This window comes from Gavialis gangeticus, unplaced genomic scaffold (assembly GCF_001723915.1).
Source record: "Gavialis gangeticus isolate Ggan-Ray unplaced genomic scaffold, GavGan_comp1, whole genome shotgun sequence".
Taxonomy (NCBI): domain Eukaryota; kingdom Metazoa; phylum Chordata; order Crocodylia; family Gavialidae; genus Gavialis; species Gavialis gangeticus.
The window spans coordinates 50,461,307-50,487,971 of record NW_017728992.1 but is presented as its reverse complement, the minus strand read 5'-3'; the positions used below and the strand labels follow the sequence as shown (position 1 = coordinate 50,487,971).

At 44.2% G+C, this 26,665-nt stretch overlaps 1 protein-coding gene across 1 annotated transcript in view; it reads right to left on the bottom strand.

The window, feature by feature from the left end:
- Window positions 1-5,251: 5,251 nt before the first annotated feature.
- The window catches only part of LY86 (lymphocyte antigen 86), a 35,368-nt gene continuing 13,954 nt past the window's right edge, over window positions 5,252-26,665 (bottom strand). The window contains exons 2-5 of the mRNA XM_019522196.1: window positions 18,618-18,704; window positions 16,722-16,850; window positions 8,192-8,244; window positions 5,252-5,448 (exon numbers count right to left, since the gene is read on the bottom strand). Of these exons, the coding sequence (XP_019377741.1) occupies window positions 5,347-5,448; window positions 8,192-8,244; window positions 16,722-16,850; window positions 18,618-18,704 (371 nt within the window). The 3' untranslated portion in view covers window positions 5,252-5,346. The remainder of the gene's footprint in view (window positions 5,449-8,191; window positions 8,245-16,721; window positions 16,851-18,617; window positions 18,705-26,665) is intronic.

Sequence of the window (26,665 nt, the reverse complement as noted above, 5' to 3'; positions counted from 1 at the left end):
ATTTGGGGGGGGGGAGGGAGGGGAATAGGTCATGGAGAGGAGCAGCATTGCCCAGCGCTGCACCGGCCCCAGAGCTCTGCCCTGTTCCTGGCCTTGATGCGCCCACTCAGGCCTGGGACCTGTTCCCAGCAGGCGTTGCGCCAACTCTGTCCCCAGTGGGTGTTGTGCCAACCCTGGTCCCAGCATAATCCCTGGTGGGTGCTGTGCCAGCCCTAACTCTGGCCGTGCACTGGCTTTGGCTTTGGCGGGCACCACGCTCACTCCAGCCCCATGCCCGGCCCTGACTCGCCCCAGCCCTGGCCCCATTCCTGCACCAGCCCTGGCTCTGGCGGGCACTGCGCTGTACCCATCCCCTTGTCAGTCCCATGCCCTGCCCCAAGTGCCTGACCCTCCCCCAGTCCTAGCCCCACTGTGTAGCGCAGTACTCCTGGCTCAGCTGGCTTGGCTCCTACCGCCTTCCAGGCAAGGCAGGGTTTGGCCCCCTCCCCGCAGGCATGGTGCCACCGGACCTGCAGGTGTGGTGCAGCTCTTCAGGCAAGACCGCCATGCTGACCCCCCTCCCTCAGCCCCACTGGTGGAGGTGGGGCCCCACTTCTAGCTGCCAGGGAAGCAAATGCAAAAGCCGCAGTTTTAAACGTGGTGCCGAAAATGGGCACTGAGTTTAAAGCTGCCGCTTTCACCTCCCTGCTAATGAGCATCCTGAGGCCTCGAATTGGAAGGGGCCCCTGGGCATGTGCCCAGTTTGCCTGTGCATTGATGTGAGCTGAGTTAGCTGACAAAGCCAGAGGAGGCATCGGTTGTGGGATGGGGGTGGTAAGCGGCCAGCCACACAGGGACTCTTGGCTGTGGTGCTCCCTCCAGCCACAGGTTTTGCAGGCATGGATGGGGTGGCCCTGCCTTGAAGAAAGACACTGAAGTTTACTATAGCTGAACACCGACACCATGAACAGAGTCAACAACATGATGCTGAGTGCAGCTTAGCAAGCATACATAGACTCAGACAAACTAATTAAGTTTAACCTCTGATCTGATGAATTCCAGCTAGCTGTGGTTAAGCCTTTCTTGGATAAGGGTTTAAGTGCAGTTAGCTGAAATGATATTGAATATGGTTTGTCCTTCTTGTGCTACTTGCTTATTCACATAAACATGATTGTTTACAACTGTGTTTGGCCATGGTAAAACTTCACAGTGCGGATCAAGTCCTTGAGGGTTGTCTAAACTACTTCCAACTGTACTAGGATGTGTTGCTCTGAAAAGATGCCTCAGCCGTTCACTCTCACTCTATGCACACTGAATGCTAAAAAAAAAAAATGTAATGCAGCATTAGAGTAGCACTGGGAATGTGCCAGAATGTGTGTGTGTGTGTGTGTAACCTTTCTGCTGGGCTCTGGTCAGCAGCAAGAAGGGCTGGGTTCACATTTTGAGGTACCCCATAAATTATACCAGTGGCTTGAGTCCCCACCCAGAAACCTGGGAACACTAAATTGCTGGGGTTGTTTGACCCCAGTACTCTTTGCTGCCATGGCAAGGGGTCGGACTCGATGATCTGCTCAGGTCCCTTTCAACCCTAGAAACTATGAAACTATGAAATTTGCGGAGGTGTCCCATATAAACAAACCTCCCTCCTCGCAAGCAGTGTAAACACAAAACCTCCAAATTTATTAGACAATAAAAAAAAACAAACAACCCCACCCCAAAGAAAACACTAAATATAATTTTAAAACACTATTAACTCCGAAGTCCATAGGTGGCACCCTCTTGGAGAGGCTTCACTTGTACCCAGGCAGTCTGGGACTTGGGATCCCTAACAGGGAGTTCCTGGGGCTTGCACTCCTATACCTGTCCTTCAGCGATGGGCTGGAGAGGGGGGCCCACACTGGAGAATCCCATGAGCTGCTCCTTGTGTTCACTGTGTGCAGGGAGCTGCTTGAAAGCATGGGTCCTTCTGCATTGCAAGGTTCTCCATTGCTCCTGGAGAAGTGGTAGAGTGCCGATCTTTGCTCCCATGGAGAGGCTGTGTGTGTGTGACTAGCTTCAGCCAGCATGCATGTACCCCAAAACTTCTGGGCTGGATTATATGGCCTGCTGAATGAAACAAAAACTGCAGAATGAACTCAAAAGAGAGCCAGGTTGATTATTGGCTACATCTGGCTCAGCCTCACAGCTTGACTGGAGCAACGGACAATCAAAAGAAACAAAGGGGAAAAGCCAGGTCTAATTTCTAGCCAGCCATCCCAAAGAACCAATACTCTTCTCCCCAGTATTAATCCCTTAAAACCTCAGAAAATGGGGAACAAAAAGAGGAGAGCGGAGTTCCCAGACACTGGGACAGTTCTCCCTCTCTCTCTCTCCTCCCCTTTCGCTATCTGTAAATTCCTTCTCCCTTGGAGGAGACTTCACTCTTCAGCAGCCCCTAGCAGTTTCCCCGCTCTGCAAACCAGCCAAGCTCACCTTGTATCCTTCTCCATGACATCACCCTGGCCTTGTCCAGGCAGGGAGTGCCACACTCCAGTCTTTCTCTTAACCAAACTGCCTGAAAAGTTTTTGCTTCCCCTGGTCAATCAGGCCAGAGGATTTTACATATTTTGCCCAGATACAAGGCCCCAGCTTTCCGTGTGCAAAGCACATGGTCAAAACAACATCTTGTGTGCACATGCGCACACACACATACATGCCCCAACTAAAAGCACACACTTTGCTATGCACAACCGAAGTGTGTATGGGTGTTACACACACACACACACACACACACACACACACACACAACATAGCTGCTATGGGTGTGTGTGTGTGTATGTGTGTATGTTTGGCTGTGAGGTGTGCACAAGGCACGAACAAGTAGGCAGGCATATTTTCATGGCTGTGCTTACTAGCACTCCAGGAGGCAGTGTAGACATGGTCCCAGTTTAACCATTTCCAAACAAATGAGAAAGTATATATAAAATAGTGCTATATTAGATGTTTGGCAAATACTGCATTTCACCTTCACATGAGGGTATGCTTGTTTTGTTCAGAAATGCATTCTTTTGACAGCAATTGCATGTAGTTCACATTAGAAAGACTTGGCCATCAAATGTAGGAATGGTGTTTTCTTAAACTGTTAAGGATGGCTCATTCCTAGTGATATGTCTCTCCCTGGTAATAAAGCCAAAGATGGAGGAGAGAATAGTTAAACCTCAAGTTGCCTTTTAAAAAAAATATAAATTCTTACCCCTCTCTCTTTTTCTTTTGGAGGACATTGTAGGCTAAATACTTGATCAGAAACCAGAACACATAGGACTCTTTTTAATGTGACTTTAATGAGAAGCAACTGGACATTGTAGCATATGAGTGGAGTAATTCACGTATTGCTATAAGGAACTTAAACAGAAACAAATCCAATCCCAAAGTCCCACAGAATAGAGTGTGATGACTCCAGAGAACAGACTTTGAATACTCAAAAACTAGACTTCATACTTCTGTTTATCCATCTGGGTCTCTCTTCTATGGTTATAAAAAAGCTTATACAAAAAAGGCAGGGCTATAGATTATATAGTGTTGTTTTTATAATATTGCTTGGATAAATGCTGCAACCCCTCTGTCTGAAGAAACTATTGGTGTATATAAGCCTGTTCCCTACTTTTTTAGAGACTTCCCAAAGAAAAACTGATTTGATTTTCTTTATCATTAGTTAGGTGAAGTCTACAGCTTTTTGCAACTTTTATATTGCATTGATTCCATCTGATTAATGTATTTGTGTAATACTGAATGCATACTGAAAGCCTTCTCTCATCTATTTTAAGGGTGGATGCTTCTATAACTTTGACATAGTACTATAAAAACAACTTTAAAAAAATGGTTGTGACATCACCCAGTTTGTCCTGTGCCAGTAAGTATTGAGTTTGATCGTCTGCATGGGCGACTGGTGCCACCTTAGTCAGGAGGGGCACGTGCCTCCCCAATGACCAGTGAGCGACATGGGAGGTCCCCCCGTGGCTGGTCTTGCTGACCAGGCGGGGTTCCCCAAAGACAGTTGCACCACCAAAGTGTCTGTGGCTGCTTCCGGAAGTGGCTCCGGCCGCTTCCCGGAGTGCCGCTCCCTGGCTGGTGCTCGCAGGGGGGGCACTGGTGCTCCCACGTGCCCCCTTTGCCCATTGCCTAAGTGGCAAGCACAGCTGGTCGGGGGTGCACCGGTGCTCTCAGAGGGTGCATGTGCACTCCTGTTCACCCTCTATGCATCGCCACTGATGGTCTGTGTTAGAGTAACATGAAAGCTTCCACATCCATACCAGTGACTGAATGATGCCATTGTTTACTAGTTGTTTCCAACCTTTTCAAGCAACCATATCAGTTTACTGTAGTGAAACTGGTATTACTGAGCACTTCCCCCATAAGCAGTGACTTTAAGTTCCTGCATCTGGTATAATGTTGGCCTGCCTCTTTCATTTAGTTAAACTAAAGCCTTTCCAAATCCCAGATCGTGTTAGACTGTGCAAAACTGAAATCTGGAGCACTCTAGCTCTATTGTATCAACTGAGCATAAAATGACAGACATATGTTGTATCAAGTTCAAGTGAGGAAGGCTCTTGTGGTTGGGATGACTTTCCTAGTTCCAGTTACAGCATCCCTAACTATAACAGGCAAATCAGTATTCAGGAACTTCTCTACATTAAGGAGCTTCTAGCCTCCATTAGCACACAAATATAGGGCAAGTAGTCAGGCCTCAAGTTCTGACTTCCTGCATGAAGATAGTATGCTTATAGATCACTGGGTAATGATTGATTTAATAATTTCTGCAGTTGTTGTACTACAATTCTTTATTGGCTTAAAATGCTTGCTATTTAAAAGCAGCTATATGTGGCTGAAGCAAAACAAATGGGCTCCTACACACATGCAGGGAGTGTAATTCTAGCGTATCAGAGCAGACTCCAGTATCATGTGCATCAGTGTCCCCACTGAAAGCTGGCGGTGGGGTGCTTTAGAGCTTGTTTGACGAGCTTTAGTTCAAAGCACCCTGCCACCATTTTTCAGTGTGGGGACACTATGATACATATGATGCTCTGCATATTTTTAATTAGCACGGCTCTCGGAGTTGTGTTGATTAAAACACCCCCTCCCCCCCGCTTCCCGGAGCACGTCTGTAAACACAAATGGACTACAGTATGCATCTTAAGATAAATTGCTCCTGTAGTTCTGGAGACTCCCTTAAAAACAATAGCTTATAAACAAGAATAGCACCTGAATCTCCAAGTGGAATAATTTCTTTCAATGGCACTTTAGCATATAACTGGCTTTCTTAGCTATGCACCTCAAATAAGTTTGGTAGCCTACAGCTTACATGAAAGGATTTCTGGATGTCTCTTTGTTTTATGGGAAGGGATAGTCTTGATGATTTTTTATGGTAAAATCAGCGCAAAGAACAGTGAAACGATCTTCATTGACCAGCTTCAGTGAAACAACATAATCTCCCTGGGTGAGACAAAAGCAGAGCGCTAGATTAGCATGCATGTGGTGAATAGCATTCTCTCTCTGTAGGAGAAAATCCCTTTTTTAATTAAAAAAAATATTTTCCTACTTCATCCCTCCAAAAATCTCTCCCAGTCCTAAATATGTTTCAGTACCAGTAAAAGGTTTGTTCCGTGCTGCTTGCCAAAGGTCCTGTTCCTTATAGACAACAGAGCAGCAAATTCTGAATTAAAACATGATGGTGATTGCTTCCAGAGGGAAACAAAATATTCTCATCTTTAGAAATGCCCATCAAGTCAGTGTAGCTCCTTTTACCCTTTCTGACACAATTGCCCCTTGGCTTGTGGTTTGAAAGCCATCTTTACTTTGCAGATGCTGTTTAATTAGACTAAGAGAAGTGCATCTTGGACTGGCTCCATGTCACTCTAATCTTACTGTTCAGTTATTAAACTGTTATCACTTCAGATGAATCCTTACAGAGTTAGCATATTGAGCTGTAAGAAATTTCATAAAAACACATGCCACAGGCACTCGGAACTGGATGTATTTTCATCTCAAAATGTGTGGTTAAAAATAAGAGTTCTTTTAGGGGGAGAATTTTACATAATTGCTCTCCTCACCCTGCACAAACAAACCAGGCAAAGTCCAATTGAATAGATTTGTGGTTTGAGGAATCCTTGGTTTTGTAGGCCAGAACCTCTCTCTCACTTAAAATGTTCAGAGGAGAATTGGGAAAGTGACTTATAAAAAGGATCACATGAGATTTGGAGGAGGATTTAACACAGAATTCTCTTATGGATTTTAGGCAATACAAGACTCCTTGTTTTTTTTCAGCAGTGTGGAGAGGAACAAAATATGGGGCTGGAAAGCCACCAGATGTATAGAGGCTTTGGAGCAGTGGTCCCTTTGCTTCAGCCAGGGCTTTCTGCTTTTTGGAAGAAGGAAGAGACTTAGTTGCAAATATGGCTGTTTAGGACATAACCTTATTTGAACTAGATTCCCCTGAGCAGACTCTCCTGAGGATGCTGATGTTAGATGAAGCTCTATAATCAACATGGCCAGTTTCTGTAGGCCTTACACTCATTGGGTGCATCTACACGAGCACTTTACTGGGTGCATCTAATCTATACAAGACATTTAAAATGTAGGGGCGTTTGTACATGCCAAGTTTTTTGCCTTTTCTAGCACTGAAATGACTGTTTGCGTGAATGGGTTTTCCAGATGCTTTAAAAGTCTTTCTGGTGCATTAAATTAAAACTCCTTGGATGTAGTTTAGTTTGGCTCACTGAGAACAAAAGCATTGCTTCCATGGGTTTTTGTGTGAAAACTCAAAACTTGTAATGAGCCTCTTTGTCCACAGATGGTGCAGGGACTATTTTGTAGCTCACCCCTTCGAATTGCTGCTGCTTTCAAATTGCTCCCGCTTTATTTTTTCTTGTGCTGTGTTCTGGCTCCCTGCTCCCACAGCTATGTGGCAGGGTATGGGGTAGGGGGTCTTGGGCTGGGGAGCAGTGTGGGACCATCCTGCTCTCCTGTGACGCTGGCCAAGGACCGGGTTTAATTCATTTGAAAACCTAGTACATGCAAACACGGATGCAACACTCCAAAGCTTAATTCTTTTGAAAACCTAGTGCATGCAAACACTGATGCAATGCTCCAAAATAAACAAGGTTACATTTTATAAGCCTATTTAATTTAATGAGGATTAAACCCCGTGACGTACAGGCGCCCCGGAAGACTAATTCTACTGCACAGCGCAGCAGGCAAAGCCTGTGTTAATGCACAGTAAATTTAATGTAATGCACAGTAGTGTCACAAAAAAGTTAATCTGCACTAATGTGCAGTAGCACCGATTATGGCACATTAAGTTAGTCCCTATCATTACAGGTACTAAACTTAATGTGCTGTAATTACTGTATGGTAATGAACATGTAGACATGCCCACGGAGGAGTTGACTTATTAGCTCTGCAGTAAAGACTTACCATCTACATATGCGCCTGTATTAGGGTGCAGTGAATTAATTAACTCCACCATAAGATAGTGCTGTCTGGCAGAGTTATTGTGTGTGTGTGCTGTACCGCACATGTAGACAGTGACAGGGGCTGGCTGGGGCACGAGAATGCTAAAGTGTGGGGGCTGCTTGCCAGTTAGCCCTGCACTGTAAGCACCCTCATGCCCCAGCCAGCCCCTCTGCTGCCCAGCGCTGCCACCTGGAGCCCAGGGCTGACCACTTAGGTCCCCCACCAGCCTGGGGCTCCTCTGCCCTGGCTTGAATTGCTGTGGTCCTGGACGCACATGCAAATACTGTGCCTGCAAGCAGTTTTCTCTGGTGCAAACTATGCCAGAGTTTATTGCTCCAGCTTAATTGCATGTGTAGATGCACCTATTGAGTAGTACCTTATTCCCTTGATGAATGCAGTGGCTCCTTGTGAGTTCTACTAATATTAAAAAACCCCCAAAAACAAAAACCCATGGAACCAGTGCTGTTAATGGGTACTTCCAGAGGCAACCTTTCTCAGATTTCTAGGGACAGCTGCTTCATTTGTTACCAATTCAAAATGCAATGCCATGCATTGGATGGGGAAATGACAAACACTGCTGAATGGTTCTAGTGCTTGGTATTAGAAGAGAAAATCTGTGATTACTGACAAAATCCAGCTGCAGCTGGTAGGACTATGGTGACTCTGTTAGGTGATCCTTATATTTTAGAGTGTGAAGCAGCTCTCATGTTGTAAGATAACTTACTTGGGGGACTTCAAAGTTTCCCAGACTGATGGGTCCTTCATAGTAGAGTTGTTCTGAAAAACAAAATGGATCCTTATTGTGCAACCCACAAGGAAAATAACATTTGACAGTAGAGACTATTTTGTAATGACATTTGGAAGTCTTCAGGGCTATGAAATTGTGAAGCGCTTCATAAAGAGGCCCATAACAACCCTCTGAGGTAAGTGAAAGGATATCCACTGCCATATTAGTGAGAGGGAATTTGTTCCAGTGCCCATGCTAAGCCCCTGGGGATGTCCTGTGTAAGGTACGCCTTTATGGAAGTGTTGAGGAGACAGTCTCATCTGAGTGCTCTGGCAGTTAATAAGTGTAAAGTTTTCTGTCCTGACACGTCTGATTTCCAAGTGCTTATTGAATATTAAATTAATTTAAAACGTCTTTGACTTTTTGGAGTAAACTGGCACACAGAGGTTACGTAACTTGTCAAAGGTATGGAAAGTTGGTGTAAATGTGAAGATTGGAATCCCTAAGTCTCACTTGCCAGGTTCTGGCTTTGTAGCCACTAGATACACTTCCTCCATTCTCACCACTTACTGGGTGAAAAAAAGATTATTTCTGAGCTTGTGGTCGTACAGTACCATCCAAGCTCCCTTTCTCTTTTTTCTGTAGCTTATTGGGTCAAAGCCTTCAGCCAGCACTTAAAAGTCCTCAGACATTTTAAATGTAGGTTGGAAGCTTCCTACACTCCTCTGCTGCCCTTTGGGATCCAGGACAAATTTCAGTCTCCTGTCTCATATGAGCTATTATATTGTTTCTTCTTTGATGCTGAGGGAGAAAGTGGTATTTTTATCTTGTTATATGGTTTTTTCAGACTCCATTCTGCCCAGCCCTTCTCCTCTAGCAATTGTCTGCAGTTCACTAAAAGTTGTCTTAGCCTGGCATCTCTTAAATGAACCCTAAACTTTATGGCTAGGGACAGAAGTTACACATAAACTGATTTAAGTGATCAGAAACCAGTTTAAATCTGTAACAGAACAGAAATTCAATGCATATAAACCACTTTCAAAATGGCTGAAACTGGTTTAACATAAACCTGGTTGAATGTAGTTTCAGACTTAACTGATTTAGGTCAAACCAGTTTATGGAACTTCTGACCCAGATTCCTTCCTGGTTTAAGTTAACTCACAGTCCCCCAGCATCCCATATGGAAGTGCCTACAACCAAGAATACCTGCTGGGGGGCTCTGTATTGCTGGGGGGGAAAAACCACCAAGGGCTTCCTGCAGCCAGTTTTCCCCCTCTGCCCCTGGCCCAGCCCCTCCGTGTTTGCCTTCTGCAGTGCCTGCAGGATGGTCTGGCTCAGCCCTGCAGCCCCAGCTCCAGCTGTGGGCAAGGCAAGCAGATGGTGGGGCCAGGCCACAGGGGCTGGGCCCTTCCCAGCTGGCTGTGGATCAGGCTGGGGCCATGGGAGCTGTGTGCCTGGTTTGCTTCCAGTTCCCTGTGCCCAGGTTGGGCTGGGCTGTCACAGAGCCACTGTGGTGGGCAGGGCTCTCCCCCTCCTTTTCCTCTCCTGATGCAGGGCATGGGGGTGGGGTTTGGAGGGGCACAGTGCTGGGTCCTGCTGTGGCGCAGGGGGGAGAACCGGTCACAGGAAGCCCTTGGTGGTTTTTTTCCCCAGCAGTATAGAGCCCCCTTAGCGGGTATTCTTGGTTGTGGGTGCTGCCAGCAAATCTTGTATGGGAGGGTCTGGCCAGGCCTTAGGCAGGGGCTGGACTAGACACTGAAGAACCTCTGGAGGTTCCTGTTAGCCCTGCTTTTCTGTGATTCCTGCCTCCCTCCTCCCCACTTTGCCTCAGGCCCGGGCTGGGGTCTGGCCATGCCACTGCTGTCACTGCGCAATCCTTCAGTGCCAGCTGTGGGGCAGAGTCTGGCCACACTCCCCTCTTCCGTTGAAAAAGCCTGGTAAAGGTAGCTTCCCTCCTCCCCCTCCAGGCACATCCTGGCTGGGGACTGCGCAGGTCAGGGTGGGGGTTTAAACTTCTCCCCAATTACACTCAGCCTGCTGGGACCTTGTCACACCCCTCTACCCCGCTTCCAGCTCAGCTTCCCTCCAGCCTTCTGGCCACTGCCAAAGGAAAGGGAGGGCTCGCTCTAGCACTAGCCTGAGTCACTGAAGGCATGTGGCTGCATTTTTGGAATTAAAAGTGAATGTCTATTCATGTGCTTGCTGGTTCAATCTATGCAGGTTAGATTGACTTGCAAAGATTGAATCAGTTCAGGCTCAGGCTTTTTAAATGTCTGCATTTAGCCAAAGTGTTGAATGTGTGGAACAAGCATTGGCATTTGCAAGAGCGCCAAACCCTAGCCCAAATTTTATTAAGGAGGAGATTGAGTCAGAGAAACTGTGCGCAACTTGCCTGAGGTTCCACAGAAAAGCTAGCAGCAGCCTTTAGATTAGAACTCGGGCTGTTCTGATTACTGCTCCAGGAACTAATTCACAGCACTACAGGACTGTCCCATGTCCTTGACCCTCAGCTGTGCCTTTTTAGAGAGAGCTGTTGCCATGGCTGTTTGCTTCTGTGGCTGAAGCAGGAGACTTAGAGTCTGACACATTTCAGCTTCATGGAGTAATGTCTCAAATGTTTAAAAATAGGAGCACAGCCCACCTCTCAGTGCACATTTTACTAGAGCCCAAACAGGAGTTGCAGGTGCAGACTGCAGGCATCCGTGTTCCTGTGGAACTTACTCACATAAGTAGTGAGTTCCAGGGTTCAAATTACACTTTGACTCGGTGGGGGGGGGCTGCAAAAAGATTGGGCTTCCCATCATGATGCCCTAATAAAATCAGAGACTCCTCAGGTTATGATTTTCACATTTCACAGTGGGGATCTTGTCTCTTATGTGGGGGGTCTCAGCCCCCCTAAGCTCCCCCATTATTTGAACCCTGGTGACTTCCTAAGGACTTTATTTGAATAAAGCAGGGTAGGTGCTTAAGATCTGGGACAGAAGTTCAATAAACGGATTTAACCTAAATCAATTAAGTCTAATACTGCTTCCATTCATGTGTATCTTAAACCAGTTTCAGCCATTTTGAAACCAGTTTATGTGCACTGAACTTCTGTTGTGTTACACACTTGAACCAGATTCTGATCACTTATACCGATTTGTGTGTAATTCCTGTCCCTAGCCTAAGTGTTTGCAGAATGAGTGACTGGTGCCTCCCAAGTCTGGGGGGTGCACCAGATCACCGACTGGGGGGCGGGCCCCCTAGCGGCTAATCGCCAACTGGGAGGAAGGGGGGATACCCCAGCAGTCGATGGCCGAGCCTGAAATCACCAGTGGCAAAACTGGAAGTGTACTTCCGCTTGCATTTCTGGTTTTGCAGCTGGCATTTCCAGGAGGTGCATGGCCAATCTCAGAGGTACATGTGCACCCCCTATGTGTCACCAATGGTTTGCAGTAGTAGTAGTGAATATGGGTCATGGAAACTGTCCTAGTCAAATCATATTGCAATGTATGGAAATTTATGCACATAGAAAATTTCCCTTTTGTACTGATTCCTTTGTGATAAGCCTTGTTTGAGCATGAAGTGAGGCAACACAGAGTCAGGCTCCAAAAGTCCCACAAGCTCCAGTGGACAAACACGGAGCAAGACTGGGCTGTGAACAGCCTAGGAAATAAACCTCTTTCCTCAGAGTCCTTCTAGGACTGGTGGAAATGGAGACCTTTCCCAGGCTACATGGTTTGCTAGGGCTGAACCTGCAATATTTCAAACCTGCCAAGATACTGAAGGTGAAATGCTTGTGTCCTAGCTTTGCAGAATTCCTATTTGAAAATTAAGGAGGTGGCATTAAACAGCACGTGTGCTTTCAACTTCTTAGTGGAGAGCCTAGTCTCTCTCTAGTGAAGGCAGAATTTAATTTTTTTCCAGTGCTCTATGACAAACTTTAACCACTGCATCAAGGTCTGATCAATGCAACCCAGTATCTTAACTCAATAGACTGGCCTGGCTACCACTGCCTCAAGAAAAAGGTGTTTCCACAGCACACAGATGAACTGTGGAGGCTTTCCCATTAGAAGTCCCCAGTTGTCTTGGCTATTCTTTCTTGAGGTAGAGATGGAGAGAATCTCTCTGTGGAGCAGAAGTCTGGGAGATAGGCTCCCCCAGCTTTCCCCAGCTTCCTACCACAGCCTTAATATTTTGCCCCAGTGGAGTGGCTTTCCAACCAAAAGGATTGCAGAGGGCAGAGCAAGGTGGTATCTTAGAGACTAAGTTGTTCAGAGTAGCATAGGCTTTCATGGGCAACAACCTACTAGCTTTTGATAAAGGAGATGGTCTCTTCTTTGCAAAAGTTAGCTTCTAAGATATCACTCTGGCCTACCTCCTACCTGACTTCAGACTATTATGGCAAAGCCACCTCTCTCTACCAGAAATACTGGAATGGTTGACAAATAAGAATGGTGCCAGTAAACTCCTTTTGAGAGCCCTGTGTCACAGATGGACTGTTGTCTTCTCTACCAGGAGAAACTGGGCTCTTGTTGTGGGAAATGAGAGTAGCTTTAACTTTCAGCCAGTAGTGGCTCCAGGGAGATAGCATGAATAAGCAAGTCTGCTGAGTGGTTTGTCAGTACTCTTCTCTGCCAAGGGCCATTTGCTTTGATGGCTGTGACTTTGACTAACGCAGGCACCCAAACAACTGTTATTCCTTCCATATGGGCATTGCACTACTGAGTTTGCAACAGAAGAGAACATTCCTAAAACTGAATCAAATGCAAAAAATATGTCACTTTTGAAAAGCTGCTTGAGTACAGTATTTTTCCTACAGTTCATCAGTCCTCGCATGTGCCTATTAAAAAGGAGCAAATTAAATAAATCAGTGGCAATAATTATAACATCTAGCCTTGCTCATTGAATATGAAATGCTTCTTTTTAGAAATCTTCTGCCTGAGCTCATATGGTTTAGATGGTCAGAAAGATTAATATTATAGGATCGATCTATAAATCAGAATGATCTTTCAGTAAAAACATTCAGTAAAAAAGTGCCTGCCTTTGTACAGGACACTAGTTAAGTCATAACACATCTTAGCGACCCAAGGTTTTGGCTGTCTATATTCAGATTTTTAAGGGCTAACATGATTAAAGATGCTTTCCACAGAGCAGCACAGAAAATGTTTGTAAGATCCTGTGACACTGGGGGGGTTGGAAGTGGGGGGAAGAGAGGGGGAGCTTCACCATTATTTCTTAACAAAAGTAATTTACCCATACTTTTGCTACTCAACAGGTTATTAGAAAGTGGAGGGTTTTTGTGCACAAGCTACAATTTCCCAGTAAATATTCTGAGTTACTGGTTATCATTTATTGTGAAGCTGCTTCTCATTTCTGACAAAACACCTATAGTGAAATTCTCACTCCTCTTTTCTCAAATCTTTCTTATGCTGAAAATCTTTAAACATTTTCACACTCTTTGTACTATATAAAAGCCACAGTACATTTGCACCCACCTCTTCCTTTTCTAGGCTTTAAACCTTTCTGGAATTTTAATTTTTTTCTTCATCCATGTATTAATGCAGTAGTGGTTAGTATCTCTAGGGTTAGATCCTGCATCCATTCAACTCAGTGGCAAAGTTCCCATTAACTGTTGATGCAGGACTGACCTGAATAGTGCTCAGCTATAGGTATCATAGATGAATGAGTATCATTGTCTCCACTGGGAATGATAAAGGAAGTGAGACTAAATGAGGTCCCAAGGCAGATCAGTCCAGAACCCAGTTCTGTACTGGAGCTGCTTTCTCAGAGGCTCATGTCCAACTGCACCTAAAACAATTTACTGCACACTCATCTTCTTTCCACATGCCCCGGCTCCCCCCAAATCTCTCTCTGCAGATAACGCATTACATACACTAACCACAACAGGAACCCCTGGAGGGAAAAAGTTAATACAACTGAGGTCTGGGATAAGCCTTATTGCTCGAATGTGATTGCAAAGAATCGGAAGTTTGTTGAGTGTCCTCATATGTTGACAGTAAGTCGGGGAATTGCAGAAGTTATGTCCTTGGGCATTAAGATTGGTTAAAGCTTGTGAACTGTGGTTGATACAGATTTTAATGTTGCCTTAATAGGTGGTTTTTCTCTGATTTGTGCTGGCAGTGATGGGAAATACACTTGAGCAACCTTAATTCTTTTGCAACTCTTCTCTTGGGAGGGATATGGAGAATAATTAGAAGAGTTCCTCCCTGAAAAGGGGAAGATCACCTTTGAACTAAAGACCACAAAGAATTTAGCAATGATTCTGTGCACTAAAAATGTTCCCCTATTTGCTGCCTCCTCAGCAAAAGTTCTAGTAGGCTTTGATCCCCAAGAAACAGACAATATACTTTATTTGTCATTGTATTAAAACAAGGGCCCCAGGGAGTTGTGGTTGGGCACATGTGGCCATTGTTTGAATTGCTTAAGTAAATTATTGAGGAAATACAAGTTAGAATAGTATGCTAAGGTAATTCCAAGTGTGGGCTGAGGTCCTTAAGTAAAATTAAGGGACGAAAAATGTTAACTATTTGTGACTTTTGACTCCGCCTAAACCCCTTTCCACTGCAGATTCCTCTCTATCAGTACAGGGTATCTCTGGCGCTTTCAAAAAAATCAACAGACTCTATAATAAAAATAAACCATGGGAAAGTCAGCACTTCTTTGGGAAGAAAAGTGGAGCCAGGTTTTACAAGTTTTGGCCTCAGCAGTGTCTGACCAAATCCTGATTGGAACTATGTTTAAAGTGAGGAGAAATTGGATTTTTTTAATGTTGCTTGGCATGCACTGAAGACAGGGCTCACAAGTTTCAGTCCAAGGGAGAACATGCTGGACATTTTCAGTGTTGCTTTACCTCATGTTTGACAGCTCACGGGATTGCAATCACGTTTAACGGCCATGCAGACATGGTCTAAATATGGCCTTGCTGAATTGTTAAAATTATACTTTAGTACAATGTGTGCCTAGGACCAAACTCCTTCTCAACATAGTTAAACATCTACATCAGCCATATAGAAAGACCATGCCTTCGTTCTGAGGCCATGACATCTAAGGCTGCCTATATATGTGCTGGTCTGGGTTCTAATTAGAACACATCATAGCAGACTTGATTAATCGAGTCTACTCTGCGTTTTAATTAGAATGCTCCAGCGTGGCCTAACCGTCACGTGTATAAGTCTTCATGCATTTAAAAATGGCTCTAGAGGTGCTTTATCTAAACCTCATTGAATGAAGTTTAGGTAAAGAGTCCTGCAGCCATTTTGACATGCGCAGGGGCTTAATAAACATGATGATGAGGCATTTTAATTAGAGCAGCTTTCTGGGAACCGCTCTAATTAAAATGCCCCCTCCGCACCCCCAAACAAGTATATAGGCAGCCTTCAAAACGCAACTCCTTCCTGTGGTGACTTGCATGGTAAAGCCAAAGCTACCTGAGAAAGGTGCTTATTAAACAAGGTAGCTTCTATTAAAAAGCACGTGGCAAAAATTGGCTCATTAATTGACGGCAGTTTCTAAATGAAGATATATGGTATTATTTAAACAATCAACTATGCTTTTATATCATAATACACTTCAATTAGTGAAAACAATCTCCCTGCCAGGAGAAGATTAAGGACCGTCAAACCCCAGAAGGATTTGGTTTTGTGGCTTAATGTGTAAACAGCAGCTTGCACTGGGCTCAGGACTGACTCTAGTGCTCCTTAATGCATTTTCTAAAGGGTGTTATTAAGTACTTCATCAGAATAAGACAGTCTTCCAGTAGGTCTGTGGGTGTCTTATTTTTTCTTTAATTCAATACACTATTGAGGAAGCCTCTGAATTTAATTTTTTCTGTCTATCTGACTTACTGAATTTACATAATTGGTTGCTCATGCAGCATTTGCCTATTATTCTTTGTGATATCTCTATGCAGCGTGAAATGTCTTAGCAATTCCCCAAAGGCCACCTCACTGGCAGGCTGTGCATGGTCATCAAGCCCACAGGAGATGAATTATCCTTGTGCTGATAGAGAGGCAGGTGAGGGGGAAGGGAAGTTATTCAAAGCTAACTTACCAAAGCAGCATTCCCTGAACTCCATAGGGCTCTGTTCCCTCATTTTATTGTATTGTACTGTATTTTATTTTATTAAATCAGTCCCCTCCCTACAGTAGTTGCCGGCCATGCAAGCAGGCTTGTTGAAGTTGCCTGTGAATTCCAGGGACTGGCTTTGGTGGCATGGGAAGCCCTTCCTGGTTCTGCTTCCCTAAGATAGCATGTCTCATTCATTGACATTATATACTTGGACTCTGAGGTGTATAACACTCACCCCCTTCCATGGGATTAGAATAAAAGTAAGCCAACATGTTATGTAAAAATAAGACTTTTAAAATTAAAATGACTCTGTCCTACTGTGCACCTGCCATCCCTAAACATTAGGCTGAAGTGAACAGAGTGCTAGGATGTATTGGTACATTCAGTAGCACAGCAGGTACATCTTGCTGAGGATGTTTACCAAACATTCAACATTTTAACCTACTGCATAAATTACCTCCTTTCTTCTTTCCGCAGAAAAGAAACTTTGGATGATCTGGCTCACAAAGTGAATCCGAGTAGGATAAGACACTCCTGCCATTTATGATAAGATTAGCTTTCAGGTACAGTGCCTTGATATTGTGTCCTGTACAAAAAAGAAGAAAAACTCAGTGAGTGAATTGTAAGGAAACTGAGCCCTGGTGACTGTGCTTGTTGCTTGTTTTCTTGAAAGAAAAAGGTTTCTGTTTACTCTGATGTTTTAGGTCCCACCTGACAATTCCTAAATCCATAGACACTTGCGATGCAGATGTGGTGTATTTAGGAATTGTGATAGATAACAAGAGACAGACTGCTGGAATCACTCTGGATCCTGCTGTGTGGGGTTGTGGAAAGACATATGCATCTTAATGATAGCTCCAAACTTATCTTACTTATGACCCCTTTACAAGCATCTGCATGCAGGCCTCCAGGGGTGAAAGGCTAATGCAAATAACTAGTTCTTGTCCCAACCTATTTGCATCTGGAAAAATGTTTCTGAGTGCTAAGAATGAGTAGCAATCAGGACTTGTAGTAGAGATGATATCTTTTATTAGACCAGCAAGATTTTATGGCTACAACCTGAGTAGCGTACAAATTCATATCCAAGACCAGGCCATGGGCAGCAGTTGGAGCCTAATCTCTACTCTTTGTATCTTAAAGACTTGAGAATCTGCATTACAAGACTTATTGAATTGATGGTTCAAGTTTATTTTCCAAGTTAAGTCAACTCAAGTTGTTAATGACTTTTAACCCTAACCTGAGTCCTGTCCACATACAGAACCTCTTAACTTGCATGTACAATAGTGGTGATACTGAGTTGCCAGACCAGGGAGAGTGCAGAGGATTAAGCTCAGGTTAAACTAATTGAGCACCTGATGTTGTGGTCTCCATAACAGCTGCTACCACTGAAGTACTTCTGCTTCTCTAAAGAAATGCAAAACTCTAGAACTCTTAGTTCAGAGATGATACCTGTTATTAGACCAATAAAAGGCATCATCTCTGAACCAAGAATTCTAGAGTTTTGCATTTATTTTTATCTCAGACCAATATGGGTACCAAATACATCTCTGGTTCTCTAATGCCTTCTTTCTATTCCATCACCTGTGCCAAGCAAAGGCAAAGACTTTCTTCCACAATTCACTGGGAAAGTGTTCATAGGGTGGCTCAATTTTCAAAAAGCCTATGAGATATGTCCCAAGACATTTTGGCCCACAGGGATGAGTGCAATGCCAACACAGACATTGTTGCTCAGGTGCAATGTTGTCCTGTAGCCAGATTTACCAGATCTATGGGAACTTTAGAAGGGTCACTCGAGTTAACTCAGCAGAGAAAATACCTATAAATACCCAATAAATAATAATAAACACATCTGTCTACCTATAAATACCCAAAGTTTATAAGTAGACAGATTATGGTGAGTACAGTGTTGTGTCAGTTGCTTCATAGTAATTGCCTGTGTGTGTGCTCTTATGCCGTAGTAGCTGAAAGCCAAATCATGGTAATTTAGCCCTCTTTCACCGAAAGGGGAAAAACATTTCTGTCTTTTACCTCACTGTAATTTGTCTATGCTCTAAGATAAACCCTGCCATCAAAACTTTACAGGTAGAGAAAGGGGGCAGGGAACAAAGGCACAGAGAGGCAAAGTCACTTGTCCAGGGTCAGATGCAAAGATGGACTAGGATCCAGGTCTCTCAAAGCCTAGTCAGTGCTCTGATCACTGGGCAAGACTTTCTCTCAAGGACAAAACCCTCTCCTGTTTTACCAGGGGTACAACTCCTTCCCTGCCTTACTGTTGATCATAGTACTTTGTAACAGCAGCATGCCTGTGATAAAGTATCTAATTCGTAATCTTCAGAAACAGCATTGTACTTACTCAGGAGCATCCCAGCTCTGATGTTTAAAGTATGGGATGATATTTCTGAACAACGGTCGATGCTTAAAGCAAAATCTTGCAAGGGATCTGTCAAAAGGTAGGAGGCAATAATAAGTTAGTTTTACTTCTGATACAGAGAAGCTGATCTCATAAAAACTAACGATAGAAGAGTTACAGCTCTTATGAAGTCATGGAGTCCATAGAAGTAGGGATGGAAGGAACCTCCAGAGATCATCTAGTCCAACCCCCTGACTGACGCAGGACCATCCTTATCTAAACTATTAGATACAAATCCACAATCTGATGTCTCAGTACAACTGCTATCAACTTTGACTCAGCACAAGACATAACACCTTGAGCATCCACATGTAAAGCAGGGCACCCTTCTTTGCTCTTCAGAGCATTCCCCCTGAGCCCTACAACCTGTAAAAAATAGTTCAGGCTGCTCTATGTCCTGTGCTAGTTTCACCATCATCAAGCTGATCCCAAGCACATCGATATGGCCCTGCAGCTGGGAGGGGAGACTCAAAATGGCAGGTTGAAGGGGAAATGTCCCAAAGTGGATGGCAAGTGGGACTCACCTAAGACAAGGATTGTAAGAGGACTGCACTTAGCAGGGTGTATAAATTGTCGGTGGTAGTGGCTTCTTCTATAGTGCTTTGCAGCTTATTTTTAGACTCCTTAGACTCCTGCCAGACTGCAGGTAAAGGTATGATAGGATCTGATGCACAATCCCCACAATTGTGCTTCCTGCCATGCCACATATGCATGACAGGCGGTGTGACTGTGGGACCAAGTATCAGATTCCATCGTGACATATTGCAGGTGCAGGGGGAGCCTGGGATCATGTTTCAGGCACTGGCAAGTAGCTGATGGTGCAGTAGCTCCCTGCCACGAGAGCTCACTTGGCCACATGTTCAATTAATGGCATGGTAGTAACCAGCCACAAAGGGCATTTATACACATGCTCCGGGAGCTGGGGGGGAGGGGAGCACTTTAATTAGAGTGGTTCTCAGATCCACTCTAATTAAAGTGCCCGAAGTGTCATGTGTGTCAGTGTCCCAGCACTGAAAAATGGCGGTGGGAGCACTTTTCAACATGGGGATGCTGGTACACATGACGCTGGCGTCTGCTGGAGTGCGGTAATTACTATGTTCCAGCAGACTCACTGTAATTACAGCGTGTTGGAGCAGTCTCTCTGCACCTGTATAGGCACCCAGAGTTATTACACATCTTTTGTGGAATAACTTTGTGGCTTATTCTTTGTCTTATGACTCAATTACTTGATTTAATGTGTGGCTGGATTACAGTTTAAGATGTGATTGACTGGTTCTGCTTCCTCCCCATTTTTCTTTGCTAGCCCATAGGATTTTTCCAGTCCTGAATTCATTTGACTTCAGCTCATGGAAACTTGTACCCTCTCTGTATAATCTTATTCCATTAGTTTATAAGGTGCAAATCTACTCTGCCTTCTGCCTGACTTCAATCTATTTCTGATGAAGGGTGTTTGCAATAGTGGCAGCTCAGACAGTGCTGAAGTTGGTTTAACTGCAAGGATAGTGAACAACAAACTCTGTTCAGTACACTTTAGAAACCATGGCCAGTTTCAGTGGTAGATGCTTGGTGGATTAAATTGGTGCTTAAATATGTATTTAGAAGTCTAAGGACCATATGCTGTTCCCCCGTGAGGTGTCTAGGCAGTACTAAGGTGTCTAATTGTTTAAGCTGGATCCTATTCTATCTCTGAGAAGCCAATAACAAACTTGATGCTGCCACCTTCTTCCTTACTGAAGGCTAAGGAGATGCATTCTAGGTTTTCAGGGACTCAAGCATGTTGGAATAGGGTTACACTTTGACACTGATGGCACAGATAAACAAAAACATGTGCGGCACTGCCTGTGCCTTTTAAGCATTTCAAAGAAGTGTGGGTACAGACAATGGATAGCAGCAAAGTGCTGCACATCTGCCCAAACTGTATCAAAAATGACTCTGGATGAAAAAGGAACTGCTGTGGTACACAGTACATTTGTCACCTCTGTGAGACACCTAAGTACCACTTAGACATGAGCTGGAATCAGATCTGTCATTAGGTTTTATTTATTTCTTTATGTTTCTGAAAATCATAGTCCTGGCTTTGCACTTAACTTCATTGAATGGAAAAGGCTATAAGGCTTGTTTCAGTTCTTTGCCACTGGGATGCTGGAGTAAAGCTGGTCTTTCCTGAGACTGAGTTAGAAGGTAGTGATGCATTCTCTTCTAGTTTGAAGGCTGCTTTTACAACAGTCCTTCTACATGAGGAGCGAGATTAAATTTCACGCGAGATTGGAGAATCAGAAGCATGGAAACAACATGAGAGAAAAGTAGGGTTGGAAATATAGAGGAAGCCTGCTGGAAATGAAGACCAGTGACTCAAAGGCACAAAAAGGAAAGACAAATATAGAGTAAGAAAAAGAGGAAGGGCAAGTATTCAGAAAGAAACAAGCACTCTGGAACTGGGTTTTAGAAGGAGCCCCTGAAACCTTGTTTCTGATCTCATGTATAAATTAAGTGGCAAAATGAGCAAAGACATTTCCAAAGTTTCATGCACAGGGCACTATGCAATAATAAAGGGACTCCATTTGGATTGTAGCAACAGGAACTGTATTAAGTGTAGTGCACCCAGTGCTATATGCAACCATGTGGTGCATTGTGCTTAGTTTATCAATCACTGCATTAAGCATGTGGATCTTCCTGGAAACTTACTGGTGTCACCATCAGATCATCCTTCCTACAACTCCTGTTCCCCCAGTCATTTAGACAGTTAAAGCAGAGTCAGGCAGCCTGATAATGGTTAATTTTCTTTATTCTTGTTACTTTTGTTATTTGCCGCGGTTTGCAAAGTTGTTGCAATGGGGTGAAAGAGCACTTTCCTGCTCCTGTGGAAACCATGGGGGTTCAGACTTCTCCTTTCTGTGGGACAGTTTGCATCTCCACCCCTCCATCGCTGATCACCCCCTGGATTGGTTTCCTCCCTCTTTCTGCAAAATAGTCTCTCACTTCTCTGTTTAGTTCATTGTGTAATGCTGAAGTGAGGAAACAGCTGCTCAGGTCTGAGCTAATTGGCAGCCAGGAACTTGGATGTATTAACTAACCTGGCTCTAGCAGAAGCAGCCTCTGTCTTCTGCAGTGTGTTAAGTGAAAGGTCCGTAGTGAGCAAGGGCAGAATACAGTTTCACCCAGCGGAAGACCACTGTGCAGCTTGTGACCAGCTTTAAGTTACCTGACAATAGTGTAGAAGCAAGTCTATAACCTCTTTGCGGTTAAAACTCCATAATAGAAATAGGGTAAAGATCTTGTTCCTGGAATGGGGGCCTACATGCCTACAGGGGGTAATGGAATCACTCCTACGTTTTAGTTGGGTAACTCAGTTGTTTGCACAACTAGGAGAACTGGTATGTTGCCGAAAAAGGCACAGCTTGCAGCTCAGTTGGGGAATGCTGTTACAAAACGGCATGGCAACAAATAACAGTGTGGTTTTGCTCTTTGAGGTGGACCATTCCCTGCTTCAGTCATGTAGCTGAGTCCTTTCAAACCAAGGTGTCTGTCTGAAACTGTTTTTAGCGGAAAACTGTGTTTTTAATAACATTAAATTATTCAGGAAAAATTTCTGCTTTTCATGGAATACATTAACTTTTTGTTGGAAAGCTAAATGGAAGTGAGTTATAATTTAGGTGCATCATAACCAGGGAGCCTGGTTTAAAAATTGCAAATTCTCTGATTAAAACACCCCAAATCCACAATTAAAGTGAAACACCACTATATATAGAGGTATCAATTGAACACAATACTTTATTGCTATATTTACAATTTGAAAGCAGTTTGGAAGTTTGCCAGTGCCCCAATCACTACAATAAAACAAATTCTAAGTGCCTATACAGTTTGGAATTTGATTTTGGGTTTTTTATCATGGACAATCAGAGCTCCCCCTGCCCCCTGAGCTCACCAGGATGCAGGTTGAGGTCCCTCACTTCCAAGCCACAGCCCCCCCACCCCTGCTAGTGCCCTTCACCTTCCACCCACAGCCTTACCTGCAGGAGCTGCTGTCTAGGCTCCCTGGCGGCCACGTGCATGTATAAGCGCACACATACACGTGGTGCCCCCTCCCTGACCACCCTTCTCCCGCTCCCCCAGGCCCTTTCAGGCTAGAACTCTGCCAGCCTGAAGAGAGCTCTTTGCAAAAGAGCAAAATCCATGTGTTTCTCCATTAAAATGAAAAAGCCATGTTTTTCTTGGTTAAAAGGGGAAATCTGTGGGGGGGGTTTCTGTTTTCCCATGGGAAATGGAAAATCCCGGATCCCTGATCATAACCTTTATTCTTCTCGAAGGGCATCCCAACCAAACTACTTTATTCTTCTCTAAGGGCATCCCAGCCAAACTACATTCTCCATGATCCACCAAATTATGTAAGGCAGAAGAAAAACCACAGCAGAATTTCTGAGGAAATGTTTAGGAGCTTTTTGACACTTGAATTGACCAATGAAAATGTTTTCATGGGGGAACTACCCGTTTTCTACTACTAACCCAGTCTTCCTGGCACATCAGTCTCTGACTTCACAATCCAAGGTGATAATTTCTGTATTACAGATGGGACTTCTGGCTAGCAATGCTTTTGGGAAAGGTGCAGGATGGATAGCTTTTTTGCTAGAACCATGGTGCCAGTGAGTCTGGATTCCAAAAGTAGCATGCAGAATGAGTGCTGCTAAAGGAAACCAGAGAACATAAAGTTGGCTTTTTTACTGTTTGATAAGTAAGGATGTCTGCAAGCTTTCCGATGCTCTGTGAAAGAAGATACCCTCCTGCTTTCTCTGTACCAGCCCTTTGAATGTCAAGGACTTTCTTGACCACTTCAGGGGTGCTGTAAGGGAGCTGCCATTTTTTTGTGTTTGTTTCAGAGGCACAGTATTCCCAGAATGAGTCATTAAGTGTCTCTCACGAAGACTTGTTCTTTCTTGTTTGCCTCAATCTGACGTGACTTGGTTAGACTGGGAGAAAAAAAAATGTTATGTCTTTCACATGCACAGAGCAAAAACATTTACCTTTCTGACTATAAAATACATGATGATGCCCTTCAGCCTTTCACTTCCCTGCAACATTTCATTGTGAACAGTACAGCTTGTTCCTCAGGTTTTCCTCCACCCACCCCCATCAATCTGTTATCTCTTCCATAATTAAAGCTAGCAACTCTTCTGCTGATTTCACATAGTTTTGCTCTCCCAGTTCAGCTTTGCTGTATTATCACTGCTTGAAATGCTGATAGAAATTTTCCAGAAATATTCAGCTCTGCTGTAAAAGTGCTCTTGGAAAGACTGGCATTTTTCTGTTGACATATTTGTTTGTGAAGGGTCTGAATCTCAACATTTGGAACTAGACCTGGGCTTCCTCAGAGCTTGGGGGTGCCCAGGATTAGAGGTTCAAGTCCAGCCAGTTGCTACTTCTGATGACATTATTTCAGGGGACTGTTTTCAGGGGCAAATGTTGAGTTAGATCAGTGGCACTCAATTTTAGCTTCAAGACACCCCTCATTTGACTCAAGGGGCCCCTCTATAACTTTTGTGAATTGAGTGGCACTCCATTCAAAAACTAACTTATTTCTTACAGTGCTTGCCTTCTTGCAGATGGACCAGGCAGTGGGGGTAGAGGAACAGCCAGGGCCTTCTCTTATCTGCTATCTCCTCACACCTTAGGCAGCTTTCAGTAGATATCATGGCATGCCAGGGTGCCCTGACACCCTGGTTGAGAATCACTGAGCTAGATCCTGTGTTAGTGTAAATGATCAACAACAGCTTAAGAGCTCTCCTCTTGTTTGAATGTAATGGATAAAACTTAGACAGACAAGGTTCTTTTGGCAAGTCTGATATCTTTTATTAGACCAACTCAAACTGTTGGAAAAATTCTGCTTTGCAAGTCTTCGGGTACAAATACCCTTTGTCAAGCTGAGGAAGCATCTGCAGTTGGTTTGTGCTCTTCCTGGATGGAATGAATAGTAAAGAAGCTATAGGTTGGTATGCATGTATGGGTAAGACTTAGGTTTCAGCTGTATTCATCTCTGAACCTACAATTTTCACCAAGGCCAGACTCTAGGGTCAAACACTGCTCTGTGTGAAGCAGAATTTGGAAACATTTTTTACCCTCTCTGTTACTGATACACTGGCAGTTGCTTTGACAAGCTGTTTGGAGTGGCACTTTCTGATTTTACTGCTTCCTAAATACTGGAAGAGAATTTTTTTCTACAATATTAGTTTTATACATAGGTCACCTGACACATAGCATGCAGTGGTGCCTAGTGCAGGCTTTCTGTCTTGCTTAACATTCCTGGTAGATACAAAGCTAACTCTGTTGCACCCTAGGGCTAGGGATAGACATTCAAAGGCCTGAGCCTGAATTGATTCAATCTTTGCAGGTTAGTGTAACCTGCCTAGGCTGAACCGGTTTGCACAGACATTCCCTCTGGACTGAGCAAATGCAGGCACATGCCTGCAGTGGCTCAGGCTAGGAGCCAGGGGGTGCTAGAGCAGCCTTCCCTTCCCTTCTACAGTGCTGAGTTGAGTAGGGGGGTGTGGCTAGGCCCCAGCAGGGCCTCTGATTAGGGAGGGTTCTCCCCACTGCCCCATTGCTCCTGACCAGGGAGGGAGCCAGCAGGGAATTGATAACACAACATTTAATACCTCATCAAGAAAACAAATGCCTCTTTCATTAGATCAAGCTCTTTTTAAACAACTTTTTCCAGGGAAGAAACAGAGAGACATTACCAGTTGACCTGTTGATTAGCTCCAAAAAGCCATAAGCGGACACTGTCCTGCTTGCCTTTGTCCTGTCTGCCTTACACAGACACCTGTCAGGATTAGCTACAATACCACATGCTGGCTACAGTCCCTTCATGCTGTGGGAGATGGGAGGATGGAATCTCTGCTTGAGCAGGGAGTGGTGGTTGGGGGTGGGGCAAGGGAAAGCCACGCAGAGAGGCAGGGCCAGCCCTGCTCTGGAGCAGCCAGCCCAGTCCATGGCTGCAAAACATCTGGGATGCTGGGGGACTCTGGTTTAAGTTAAACCAGGAAGGGGGCTGGGACAGACATTGCATAAACCAGTTTGAGCCAAATCAGCTAAGCCTGATACTACATTTAACCAGGTTTATCACAAACTAGTTTCAGCCATTATCAAACTGGTTTATGTGCACTGAACATCTGTTCTGTTACAGGTTTAAACCAGTTTCTCATCACTTAAATTGATTTCTGTCCCTAGCCTAGAAGAGTGAGTAGGTCCTCAAAAGAATTCTGTTGGTTAATGGAAATTCAGGTCATTTTGCCTACTTTCTGTATTTTATGAATGGATTTATTTTTCTTGTCTTGTGCTTTGTAACAAACTTCACTTACGTGTGACTAGCAAAGCATCGCAGAAACTGGATCACTCTGCTGAAAAAAGAGCTGTTCTAATAATTGATTTCTTCTAGAATTGTGCCTGTCTTTTTTTTTAATCTCCCTTACTCCTCCTCTCTTGTTAGCTTTCCACTCCTGGGCTCAGTCTCACCTAGAAGTAATCTGATGCTGCTCCCAAATACCTCTGCTTCTGCTTCCAGATCATTATAAAAAAATGACTGCAGCAGAGGAAAGGCAGTACACACATGAGCACTGTCTGGCAGAAATCACAACTACAAAAGTCTCCCAGGATTAAGCAAGCTCTCCAAATATGATGCTGGCAACTTTGTGGCCTTTCAAAATCGTACTTTTGGGACCAGAAAAATAAAGGAATTGTACTGAATGATATGTGGTTTATTAGGGTCACACGAGGTAATCTAGTGCTACAGGAAATCAGCATGAGAAAGCAAGCTATTCAATAATTACATGACACCCATCACCTTCAAAGCTTTTAATAAAATTACCTAATTAATGAGGAACTGTTTTGGGGACTGTAATTAATGCAGGTGTTGAATTCTGCTCCTTTAATATCTATTTGAATAGATTAACCAGCTCTTGGCTAGCTTTGCAATGCAGCGACCCCATCTGATACATTGG